Raw genomic sequence first — 13,520 nt, 5'->3', positions numbered from 1 at the left:
CTCAGCAGCAGGTGATAGCTTGCGTTTTCTTACTGATCGTGGCAGTGACAAAACAGTGCCATGCACTTTATACTTACAAACAATTGTTTGCACTGTTGCTCTTGGGACCTGCAGCTGCTTTGAAATGGCTCCAAGTGACTTTCCTGACTTGTTCAAGTCAATGATTCGCTTTTTCAGATCCATGTATGTATATTTTTGACCCAGCAGATTTGGTCACTTTTTCTGTTAACCCATAAAAGTCATAAAAGAACCAAACTTCATGAATGTTTTTTTGTGACAAAGAAGTATCCGTTCCAATCACTCTATCGGAGAAAAATCAGAGTTGTAGAAATAACTGGAAACTCAAGAGAGCCATGACATTATGTTCTTCACAAGTGTATGTAAACTTTTGACCACAACTGTAAGTTCACAGTTACGGGAAGGAGACCCCACAAGTCTTTGCGCCATTCGCAGACAAGTTTTATTTCATGACAATATTCGATGAAAAGTCACACGTTTTTATTAAATGAGTTGCAAAATAAATAGAATATACAGTCAAGACATTGGCATCGTCAGAAATAATGATTTTTTTATTTGAAATATTTTTTCCTTCAAACTATGCTTTCATCAAAAAATGCTCAATGTGCAATAATTATAGCATTGCAGACCTTTAGCATTGTTTGTTGCTGTTAATATGTTGAGATTGTTGGATCTGAAGAGTTAACGACATTTATTTTTTTGAAAATTTACATGTGTAGTAATTTGTTTAACCAGGCTAAAATGATTCCACATGGATCTGCTATCTGTAATCATGTGACTTTACATAGAGAGACAATGCAGGGGGCAGCCAGCCAGCAACGCCGTGAGGCTGCACAAAGAGGGACTCCCCACCTATTGGGTGAGGGGACATTCTTCTCCCAAGAAAAATGCAGCTGTTTTATTAGGAGACACAAGATTTCAGTGTTGGAGAAATTCCACCCCAAGCTTCCAGAAGTCCCCCATTAGGGTTGCCAACTCCCTGAAAAAAAGGGACACCTCATTGGTAGAGCCTGCCGGTCTGAAAACGTGATTATGATTATGTGGTTGTTGTTATAATGATAATATAATAATTTTACTCAAGGCTGAGTTAATTAGGTGCATATGGGAGTTATATAAGCACATAGAAAAAACAAGAATTATCAGCCATGTATTTTTAGTACAAAATATACTAGAATTAAATCTGTCCTGCCAAAAACTGAATAAATTAATGCTAAAGGTCCTGAGCCTTTATGTATCTGTATATGTGTGTGGTTTAGGCCGTTTTTTTTTAAATACATGTTTTAAAAAGTACAAACAACCTCTCAGGCAAAGGTTGTTGTTTTTTTTTTCTTCAATTTAGGTGCATTCAAAGTCCCCTCAGCAATAACATTTTCACAAATGATCACCCCAAATATACGGAAGAGGATTAGGGGTACTGCATAAAAAAATAGATAAATTTTTTTTTTAAAATGGTGGCCAAGATTCTGAGACTAAAGTAAGAATTCTGACTTCCTTCCCAGAATTCTGACTATTCTGACTTTTATCTGCAGAATTCTCACTTTAAAGTCGGAATCTGGCCAGCTTTTTTTCGTTCAGCCTATACTAACTATGAAGATTGTAAAGCTATTGCTAGCTAATTGTATTTCGGGTTGACATATTGTAGGGAGCCTGATGACCGAGAAGGAAAAGGAGAGGGGGGAGGGGGGGGGAGAAGTGATTAGGTGGATGGAGCATACACAAATCAGCAATGTAAGGTGTAGAACCCATTATTTTGTGAATCACTTGTAAGTGTGGATATGTTGACATCCTGTTCTATGCTGCTTTATCGCTAATCCTGGGGACTGATCATTTCTCTACTTGAGTGTGTCTAATTGCACCCGGTCATGCGTGATGACATGTGATAGTCCTCCAGACAAGAGGAAATGCTGCGCGGGGGCTGCCCCAGGGCCACAGCTTCTCCCGCGCCGATCGGGGTGGTGAGCCAGCGCAGCCTATCCCCCCTCCCGCAGCTCCAGCAAGGAGACTGGCGTCATTCCCCCGGGATCTAGGGTGTTCTCCTGGACTATCTGCGCCCCGTTAACCATCCTTTAGCCAAGGGATAAGGGACGCACCACCGCTCCCCCTCACCACCACCACCAAAACCCAGCCACTGCCAGAACACCCCAGCCGACATGGGACACCGCCGGACCCCCACGGCCAACTATGCACGGGGCAGGACAGTGACCCTACCTGGAGTGGGCGAGAGTGCCAAAAAGCCACCGTGGGGCAGCGGAGAAGTCATCTCATTTTGAATTTTGCCGCTACCATGTCCCGATTAGATACTAATCTGAATTTTTTCCATTTTTTTAATATTTGAACAAAAGCTTCAAACGTGTTACAATACTGTTCAGTTTCAGTACTTCCTCTTCCACTTTTTCCAGGAGTTTTGTGGAGCTTAAAACGTATATATTTTTGTGTCTTCTGGCAATGCCATTGTATTTCTGGATTATTTTGTTTATGATTAAACACACGATCTTTTTCACCCAATTCCGATCCTCTGAAAAATGGCGGGATCGGCCTGATTTCCGATTACGTGATCGGATCAGGGACATCCACAAAAAATATAATACAATACGTGAGTGAATATGGAATACACAGAGAAGAACAAGAATAAAAATTATCATCATTTTGAACATGGTTTTTACTCTTACTTCACACAAAACCTCTTTTCTTCCACATTCTTATGTTGTCGTCTGTTAGCGACAGTACCTCGACCAATGAGAGGAGTGGGATTTTGTATTATCATTGTTCTGTCAGCTCATTGGTCAAAAAGCAGGATAAGCGTCTTCGAAAGCACCATACCAGTATTCGTTACTTCTACAAATAAGACACTATATTTTAGTTTGATGATAATAGGGGACAAAGCATCTCCCTTGAAAACTCAATAAGGGACGCGTACTTTTGCTTCTGAATATTTTTTGACATTTTTCAAGGCACAGTTGGCAACCCTATCCCCCATGCTTCCAGAAGTCCCTCCCATAAATTGGATGGTACTTTTTGCGTACGATACGGTGAAGCTGGTCCCAAAACAGTTCAATGGGGTTATGGGGTTAGGAGATATGGCGCCTGTGCTAGCTAGTAGCAGCTACCTGCTCCCCAAATATTTCTTCTGTAATTTGAAAGTGTGCTTTGGGTCATTGTCTTGTTGTAGGAAGAATGACATGATGTTGGAAAATGAATGATAGCCTTCCGTATTCAAAATACCTTCTACCTTAAAGAGCACCCTGAAGAGTGCCTGATGTCATCTGTCATGATGGAGGTAATGTAATGGTTTTGAGGTGCTTTGGTGATGGTAAAAGTGGGAGATTTGTTGCCATGTCAAACCCTGTGGACATGTTTCATGCATGCTTGAATTTATATCATGGAAGGTCGTCAAGCTGTGGTCAGTCAGTGGTTTGGTGATCCCGGGCCAAAAGAGAAAAAGATAAATATAGAATAATCTTTAACAGTCAGTTTCCCCAGCAACTTGGTCCAGCTTTTCCATGGGCCTTCATAGGCATTGCCACACCAGCTATAATTAGGGATGGGAATTGACAACCGCTTCCTATAGAGAACCGCTTCCGTGTGTTCCGATTCTATGGAATCGTTTGGCAGTTTATCTAACAATTTTCTTTTATCGATTCCAACCAGCACGATTTACGTTTTGTAATTTACGCCTGTTACACACAGTCAATTCGGCAAGTAAGACTACATGATTACTCAAAGAGAGACTACTGTTAGAAAGGTTCCTTGGGTAAGCGTTGGTTCCCATAGCAACCAGTCAGTTACTTCCTGTTATTGTCCTATGTCACACACGCTGCGTATTCTGGGACCGAGAATAGGTGTAAGGTGTGCATTTTGAGCAGAGTGCGGCCACCTGGTAAAATGTCTGCGAGGAAGTGTTAATCTGTGTGCATCCATGAACGAATGTAAGCATTTCCTATTCATGTCATAAAGTTCTTATGATAAGTTAGAACCGTTATCAGCGCGACCATTTTATGTTTTTACTGTTACGTCAGCTGGTTGCTCCCGCTCGTCCTCGCTGCGTTGCACATTTGTGTTAAGAGGGAATGTGTTAGTTTAGCATCTTAAAATGATGTTGTACATCCATATGAGTGTAAATGTTAGTTTTCGACACTTTATGGCTAAGATGACTGCACGTGCACGCAGCGTGCTTCCGGGTTGTGTGCCCCCCCCCACCTTTGTGCTCATTATACTGCGCGAGTCATGTATGTGCATTATTGTTTGTGACTGCTTTACAGTCAACTTGCATTGTTCATTGCATCAGCACTAATATGATGTAATTTTCTTTCCTTTCAGAACCACACATGTACCCACTCATTCCAGTCTTCGTCCACACACATACAATTACATCAACATCTCTCCACGCATGCTCTCATCTGCTCATTGAGCGATCCTCATATCAAGTGCCATTGCCTGTATATAGTTGTGCCTGTTGCCAAGTTAGATTAAAAGTGCCAAATACCAACTCCACTCTCCGCTCCTCGTGTTCTAACAGACACCCCAAGGCGAATGAACCATAAAACATTGAACACAGAACCTCATAGAGTCCATTAGTCCAAATTAGAATCGATAAGAGAATCGATAAAGAATTGAATCGTTAAGCAACATCGATAATGGAATCGTAAAAATCTTATCAATTCCCATACCTAGCTACGATACATTGTATCTCAAGCTTTTCCAGTTGGACGTTGCTCACCCTTGATTGAAACCCTGATCTCAGAACTGTGAGCAAACCAATTACCCGCTGTGCAACCAGGATTAATAACTATTCATATCATGATCAAGTACATAATCTTTTCATTACAGCATTTAATTGAATCCAGTCTTTGAGTAGAATGACTTGAGATTTCCTCAAACCACATGCACCTTTTTGAAGAGGGCCTCCTTTTCTTCTTGGTGACGTTTCACGAGGTCCACTGTGGCCGGCTGTGAAATTTTCCAATCCTCTAAACAAGGTTTGTGTCCATTGGAACTTCCCGACTGTGGTTTTTTACTTGATTTTGATAGAGGGTGCTGAGTAAGAGGCTTGGCGATGGTCTTAGCATATTCTAAAGCCTAAGAGTGAAAGAAAGACTTATTGTAAGATGCTGGGACTCAAACGGATTAAAATGAGCGTATCCCGCACAATAAGGCACACCAAAAAGTCTTCAATTTTCCTAAAAGTTGACAATGAGCCTTGTAATCGGATGCGATTTATACAGTGGTACCTCGACATAGAACCGCATCGACATACGATCCTTTTGACATCACACGTAAAATTTGACATGCATTTATCTCGGCTTATGCTCGAAATACGACGATTTATAACAGTGTCGCAATTTAATTGTTTTCTCATAAGACCGACACACAGCAGATTTTCTTGTGAGAGAAATCAACATGGGTCCCAAGGTTAGTGCAGGTGGTAAAAAAAGGAAAAGGTGATGCTGACCATTAAAATAATAGAAAAATATGAGCATGGTGTGCGTGTGAGTGAAATGGCTAAACTACGCAGCTCACCGGTCCCCCTACCATAAACTTCGTTACCTATTGACGAGACACTTCGTCATTCTTTGCGCGACGCCTTACCATAGGGGCCGAGCTTGAATCTTCATTTAGTAATAGTCGAAGGCGGCACACAGTCATGTCAAAGCCGGGTTTAAGCTTGGATTTTGGAAGAACTACGAAAGCTGTACCGCATACAAACACGAAGGATCCTCTAAGGATTTGTTGGAGGATTCAAGATAAATATTATATTTTTCGTACCATGCATGCATTTTGAAACATTGTGAAAAAAATTAACGGGAGAATGGGAACCGCTACGGCATTGGCATCATTCTTCGACATAAATACGTATAATAGATGCGTAACTGCCCGGTTTTTAGCTCTTTCAACAAAGAATCGAAACAGTTTTACGTCAATATCTATAAATAATTCAGTGATTGAAGCGTTTATTCGCAAGAATTCTACTTTGTTTAGAAATGGAGGTGGCTTAAAGACGAGCCGCACATTCGCCATATTTACGTAAAATACATGCTACCTGCATGGTTTATTTTGCTTTTAACCAAGAATCGAGACTGTTTTACGTCCATATACATAAATAATTCAGGGATTTAAGCATTTATTCACAAGAATTTTCGCCAGAAAAGCTCTGTTTACGCCAGGCGGCCGCTAGCCTCATTCACTAACAGAATACAGTGTATAATGATAATAAAGGGCTATTCTATTCTATAATAAGTTGTGATTGTATATAGAATTTATTAATAATCTATTTAAATATTATTTATAATTGATTCTGCATTTTCCTCAAATATTAAGTTTCTGATGTTAAATTGAGTGATTTATCAGCTGTTGACAACTTGCAGTAAATAGAAAAAAAGTTGCTTTTTTGGTCAAAAACCTATATGATATGTTAAATATTGCTGTTGATCCTGAAAATATACGTGATTGTCTCTGCATTTGGGGATTTTTGTGAATGTAGTATAAAATCTGAGACTTGTATAGCCATTTTAAGTTGTGTTATACTTACTGTATATAAAAAATAATTCATCAAGATTTTATAAGGGAACGACTTTGAATTTTTTGATGCCGCTGCTCATCGAGAAACAAATATGGCAAAGGTAGGCGCTGGGTTTGGTTTTAGGTCGGTAGCAACTTTGGTTTTGAAAATATTTGAATTTGAAGTTTTTTAAAATAGGCCCCCTACGAATCTGCCCCGTTTCCCGTGTCATGTCAATGGGCTATGAGGTCTATGCCCCTACCTACACAAATGCACTCGGTCTCTTCCAAGCTCCGTTCGCCAGTAAGTTAAGGTGATAATAAAAACGCTTTTTATTTCTTATTTTTTCCGCCATATGCCACAGGTTTTAAAAAGATGACATTGTAAGCAGTTACTCACTTACTTACTTTTTTACTTCAGTAAATTTTAGGTTTAACTTTTAACTGAGTAACATTATGTAGTAGGTCATGGTATAGTATTATAATAATAACAGTTCATAGATGACATTGTGATGTGTGGAAAAATACATTTATATGGCGGAAAACACAGACAAGACTGAAAAAGCAGTTTCTGCTCTTGCACTCCTCTTTGAAAGAAACTGCTGTATTTTAAGCAAAAAGAACTGTTGTGTTTGATCGAACAATATGTATATGCTGCCATAGCAGATTCATGGCGCATTAGGCCCCCGAACTATTTTTAATTTGTCCGTTTAACCCTGAAAACCCCCGTTTACAGATGTCGCGCAACCTCTTTTGTTTCAACCCAGCCTTAAAACGAAGGGAATTAATTATATTTATTATTCAAAAGGTTTTTAGCTTAGAATCATTAATTGATGTCTTATACTGTATTTCGTTTTTAAAAAAAAAAAAAAAAAAAACGACTTTAAAAAATTATTCACATATTTTAAACCTTTAAACAAATTATGTCACAATGAAAAAAATATCTGTAAAAAAGTCACGGATATCTACGTAATAACTATCACTTAATTGTATTTTTTGTTACTGTCGCATTTTCTCCGATATGTTAGATGATAAATAATTGATCCAAAGAAAAATTGGAAGAAAAAAAAAAGTTTAAAAGGGTAAATATATGAAAAAGAAAATCTCGACCATTCCTTGATGTCTGCGATTTCTCCATCGCGACCCTTGTTATATTACCATGTTTCACCCATAAAATCCCCAAAAAATCCAGCTGTGGCCATTCACAGCTGTGTCTTGACACTCAGTGATACATGCTACATGGAGTTTTTGGATCGAAGCAAGGTAAGTACGCGATAATATCTCGTTAAAGTCATGGCGTCTGTAATTCTGCTCTCGCGTGCTCTCACCTCCAGATAGGGTTTTGCTGTTTAAAAATTTTTTATTTTTTTTTAAATGCCCTCCTGTTCAAAATTTTTCTTCGCCCAGAAAATTGAGATTTTAAGCTTTCCAATGATGTATCACACATGCATATCAGACAATTTTGAAAGTTGGCCAAATTGGGAGTCTCACAGCGGAACTTTAAGTCACCTGGGTGTTTTCCGCCATATACCGCTATTTAAAAAAAAAAAAAAAAATGACATTGTAAGCAGTTACTCATTGAGTATTCTTTTCTCAGAATACTTTTTTATTTTTTTTTACTTTTACTTGAGTAAATTTTAGGTTGACAACTTTTAACTGAGTAATATTTTTGAAGTAATGCTACTCAAATGTTTGGCTACTCTACCCAACTCTATTTATCACATCTTCATATTGTTTGGAAAGCAATTCCATGTACAGTTACAAATGAATATGAAAAGTTGCATGCTTCGTTAAACGTTTCTACAAATGGAAATGTGGAGCTACATGTCACTGTAACGCCCCAACACATTTTGATGCCTTACATTTAGCACAAGTGGACTTTTATTCTGAAAAGTTGCCACTATAGTTTGTAGGGTGTGATGAGTCAAGTAGAAGTTGTCATGATTTCAAGATGGATATGTATGTATGTATGTAAATTTAAAATCATGTCTACATCCTACTCTTTCATGATGTTGACAGTGGAATGGGTGGATGGAGCTTCATAGTTGAGTTGAAAGTAGTAGTTTTACAACTTTGAGATTGCACAATACAGTAATGACACAATACAATAAATGAAAACATCGTATTGTTAAATTGGCACTATTTTTTGTTTTGTTGATTACAAAAAAAAGATTCATAACATGATAATCATCAGTAAATGTGAATATTTATGGGTGGGAATATTGTATCATAGACTTCATAAATTTTATTGACGGGTCATACCCCTCAGACACTGCGCCACGCCTTTAAGTAGGGGGCCTGCCCACACCCAGCATCAAGAGGAGTTATTCTCAAACACACGCACGCAGCGATCTAGCGCCAGATTTAGGTTGAAAAAGTAAAAAAGCTGTACCGCATACAAACAGGAAGGATTGTTTCAGGAGTGATTTATTCGAGGATTCAAGGTAATTATTACATTTTTTGTACCATGCATGCATTTTGAAATGTTAAAAATAAATTAAATAAATTAATTAAATAAATGCTAGCTTTCACGTTTTTTTTTTTTATAACCAAGAATCAAGAGTTTTAAATCCATATCTTTAAAGAATTCAGGGATTTAAGCATTTATTCACAAAAATGTTCAACGTAAAAAGCTTTTTGTGGTGATAAGGCGGCGCCACAGTGGCTTAAAGACTAGAAGCACATTCGATATATTTACGTAAAATAAATGCTAACTGCCCATTTTTTTCTTTGTTTTTTGTTTTTGTTTTTTTTTTTGCTTTTAACCAAGAATCGAGACTGTTTTACATCCATATCGATAAAGAATTCAGCGATTTAGGCATTTATTCACAAGAATTTTCAACGTAAAAAGCTCTTTGTGGTGATAAGGCGGTGCCACAGCGGCTTAAAGACTAGCAGCACATTTGACATATTTACGTAAAATAAATGCTAACTGCCCGTTTTTTTGCTTTTAACCAAGAATCAAGACAGTTTTACATCCATATCTTTAAAGAATTCAGGGATTTAAGCCTATATTCACAAGAATTTTCGACATAAAAAGCTCTTTGTGGTGATAAGGCGGTGCCACAGTGGCTTAAAGACTAGCAGCACATTCGACATATTTACGTAAAATAAATGCTAACTGGCCGTTTTTTGTTTGTTTGTTTGTTTGTTTGTTGTTGTTGTTTTTTTTCTTTTAACCAAGAATCAAGACTGTTTTTCGTCCATATCTATAAAGATTTAAGCATTTATTCACAAGAATTTTCAACGCAAAAAGCTTTTCGTCTGTGTTTCCACTTGGTCAGCTTTGAAGGAGTTAGGCCCCCTATGGATCGACCCCGCGTCCCGTGTCGTGTCAATATATTATGAAGTCTATGACTGTATGTATTACGTGTACTTATATATGGGAAACGGATTATTTCATTGCTGTTATTTCTAATTTATTAGCGAAAACATATACTGGTCAGACCCACTGGAGATCTCATAGCCGTGAATGTAGCCCATCAACCAAAATGAGTTTGACACTCCTGCTGTATACAAGTTGGGCATTTTGCATAATAAAATGTACCCTAAAAAAATCGAATGCAATTTGCAAAATGAAAATCATGGACAATACGAACAGGTTATACCATTGTTATATACTGTATGCAACATCTGCCGTTATCAGAAGAAAAAAAAAAAAGAAATCACATTTTAGTAGGAGCAAATACTACTTTAGTATAGAATGTCAATATGTAATGTTTGTACAACAATTTAAAAAAGAATCTTCAAGGCTTTTTTTAATTTTATTTTGTTCATCACAAGCTGTGTTTTTTCTTATCACAGTCAAAAGTACAGACACACATGCTTGAGTATGCAAAAATTCATACACACCTTAATTCTGGCAACTTTTCTGTCTTTAACTACTGGGTCTTTGGGCAACAGAAAGGGCATCTTACTCATGTTTTTGTTCCTCTCACGGACGCTTTTTGAATATAGCTTCTGTTGGTTCACCTTTTCAGCCTGGAAATGGGGAAAAATAGAATATTGAAAATGAGAAGACATTCACATGCAGAATATAAAAAGGAGCCTCTGCAGACAACCCAATATAACCAAACCCAAGAAGCTATTTGCCTGGCCTATCAACAATTATACGTATCATTCAGTAATGGGCACGGCCCTGGAGGTACGCAGGCCTCAATTTAGAGTAAATTAGTCAAACATGCTCACTTTGTACAATAGGGGATTAAAATATATTGAAGCCAAAGCACACTTGACTTCTTATGGGTACTCTCATTTGCTTTGTAAATGCATTTTATCTGTAGAGGAGCAAGTGAGTCTATAAGTGATAACTGAAAACTCAGCCAGGGAGATAACTTTGAAAAGATTTTCCTTCATGTCTTTTGGAAGTCATATATTTCAGAGTTATATACAGTGCTGGCCAAAAGTATTGGCACCCCTGCAATTCTGTCATATAATGCGCAATTTCTCCCAGAAAATTATTGCAATTACAAATGCTTTGCTAGTAATGTCTTCATTTATTTTGCTTGCACAAAAGAGAATGGGGTGGGGGTGGGGGGGGGGGGGGGGGGGGACGATTAAATCATGATCATTTTACACAAAACTCCAAAAATGGGCCGGACAAAAGTATTGCCACCCTTTGAAAAATCATGTGATGCTTCTCCAATTTGTGTAATTAACAGCACCTGTTACTTACCTGTGGCACATAACAGTTGGTGGCAATAACTAAATTACACTTGCAGCCAGTTAAAATGGATTAAAGTTGACTCAATTTCTGTCCTGTGTCCATGTGTGTACCACATTGAGCATGGAGAAAAGAAAGAAGACCAAAAAACTGTCTGAGGAGCAAAATTGTGAGGAAGCATGGGCAGTCTCAAGGCTACAAGACCCCTCCTGTGTCTACCGTGCGCAGTGTCATCAATAGGTGTAAAGCCCATGGCATTGTGGCTAACCTTCCTAGATGTGGACGGAAAATAAACATTGACAAGAGATTTCAACAAAAGATTGTGCGGATGGTGGATAAAGAACCTCGACTAACATCCAAACAAGTTCAAGCTGTGCTACAGTCCGAGGGTACAACAGTGTCAACCCGTAATATCCGTCGGTGTCTGACTGAAAAGGGACTCTATGGTAGGATACCCAGGAAAGCCCCACTTCTGACCCAGAGACATAAAAAAGCTAGGCTGGAGTTTGCCAAAACTTACCGGAGAAAGCCAAAAACGTTTTGGAAGAATGTTCTCTTGTCAGATGAGACAAAAGTAGAGCGTTTTGGGAAAAGACATCAATATAGAGTTTACAGGGGGAAAAAACGAGGAGTTCAAAGAAAAGACCACGGTCCCCACAGTCAAACACGGTGGAGGTTACCTCATGTTTTTGGGTTGCTTTGCTGCCTCTGGCACTGGACTGCTTGACCGTGTGCATGGCATTATGAAGTCTGAAGACTACCAACAAATTTTGCAGCATGATGTAGGGCCCAGAGTTAGAAAGCTGGGTCTCCCTCAGAGGTCATGGGTCTTCCAGCAGGACAATGATCCAAAACACACTTCAAAAAGCGTTAGAAAGTGGTTTGAGAGAAAGCACTGGAGACTTGGCCAGCAATGAATCCAGACCTGAATCCCATAGAACACCAGTGGAGAAATCTGAAAATGGCAGTTTGGAGAAGGCACCCTTCAAATCTCAGAGACCTGGAGCAGTTGGCCAAAGAAGAATGGTCTAAAATTCCAGCAGAGCATTGTAAGAAACCCACTGATGGATACTGGAAGCAGTTGTTCGCAGTTATTTTGTCTAAAGGTTGTGCAACCAAGTATTAGGCTGAGGGTGCCAATACTTTTGTCTGGCCCATTTTTGGAGTTATGTTTAAAATGATAATGATTTTTTTTTTTTTTTTTTTAATCATTCTCTTTTGTGTCTTTTCATTGCAAGCAAAATAAATGAATATATTACTACCAAAGCATTTGTAATTGCAATCATCTTCTGGGAACATTATCTGATACAATTCCAGGGGTGCCAATACTTTTGGCCAGGACTGTATTTTGATGGTATGGAGTATCATCAACAGTGCATTAATGAGCCTCATAGGAATAATAATTTTCATATTTTTTTTTACTATGCTTGCAAAACAGGATCTAAATGCTGTTTAGTATTCAGTACTGTAGGATTTAGCTCTAGCGTCTTGACGAGGACAGTACAATGACATATGAAACATGTTTTTGGATAGTCATTTTACGATTTAGGAAGTATTTAGAAATACTTAAACGTTTAATTCCGACTAACGCGGAAAATTGGGTTACATCCCCAGTGTAGGAACGTAACTCGTTTGTTACCCGGGGACTACCTGTATTCGTACCAGAGGACACCGTGTTGGGGGGGGGGGGGTGGTCTAGTAACTGAAGGATAAGAAAAGCGAAGAGGGAAGATAGGTGTTTGATAGGGTAAGTTCGTGCGACACTGGAGGAGCTAGATGAAGTTGCAGGGGAGCGGGACGTCTGGGATTCCTTGCTGAAGCTGCTGCCCCTGCTGGATAGATGGATGGATGGAACATTTTAAGTGCGATACTTACAAGCTTCTTTACTGCTGTGTAGTCAGGACCTAGACCTTGCAACTTCACATCTAGTTTCAACTCCTTGTATTCTCTCAGGCTGTATATCTGAGAATATTAGAGAGAATTGTGATACATTGTTATTATCTCTGTGCACCACGGTCAAGTCTAGTTGAACTCTTCTTCTATCTCAATAGATAACAACATTGCGTCTTTTTTTTTTTTTTTTTTGCTTTGATTGCGATAAAAACTCAAGCATTTTCTCACAAGCGCAAGCTTAGTGTGAAAGGTCCTGAGGCAGCGCAGAAAAAAAGACTGCATCTGGGTTTGCCATCATGACCAACCATCTTTCACATGAAGGTCATTTATACCAAAAGATAAGCATTATATTTAATAGTAATGGGAAAAACAAAGGTATTCAGCAACCTTTAAAGCTCCTTATAGCTCCCTTATTTGTCAACGAAATGGCATGATCTTGGTACCATTTTGA

At 38.6% G+C, this 13,520-nt stretch overlaps 1 protein-coding gene across 1 annotated transcript in view; it reads right to left on the bottom strand.

Moving 5' to 3' along the window:
• Positions 1-447: 447 nt before the first annotated feature.
• The window catches only part of jhy (junctional cadherin complex regulator), a 63,360-nt gene continuing 50,287 nt past the window's right edge, over positions 448-13,520 (bottom strand). Inside the window, exons 7-9 of the mRNA XM_057821442.1 lie at positions 13,052-13,138; positions 10,366-10,494; positions 448-5,094 (exon numbers count right to left, since the gene is read on the bottom strand). Of these exons, the coding sequence (XP_057677425.1) occupies positions 4,891-5,094; positions 10,366-10,494; positions 13,052-13,138 (420 nt within the window). The 3' untranslated portion in view covers positions 448-4,890. The remainder of the gene's footprint in view (positions 5,095-10,365; positions 10,495-13,051; positions 13,139-13,520) is intronic.

The sequence above is a fragment of the Corythoichthys intestinalis genome, chromosome 18, assembly GCF_030265065.1.
Source record: "Corythoichthys intestinalis isolate RoL2023-P3 chromosome 18, ASM3026506v1, whole genome shotgun sequence".
NCBI classification, from domain to species: Eukaryota; Metazoa; Chordata; class Actinopteri; order Syngnathiformes; family Syngnathidae; genus Corythoichthys; species Corythoichthys intestinalis.
This window is presented reverse-complemented; position numbering and strand designations above follow the sequence as displayed.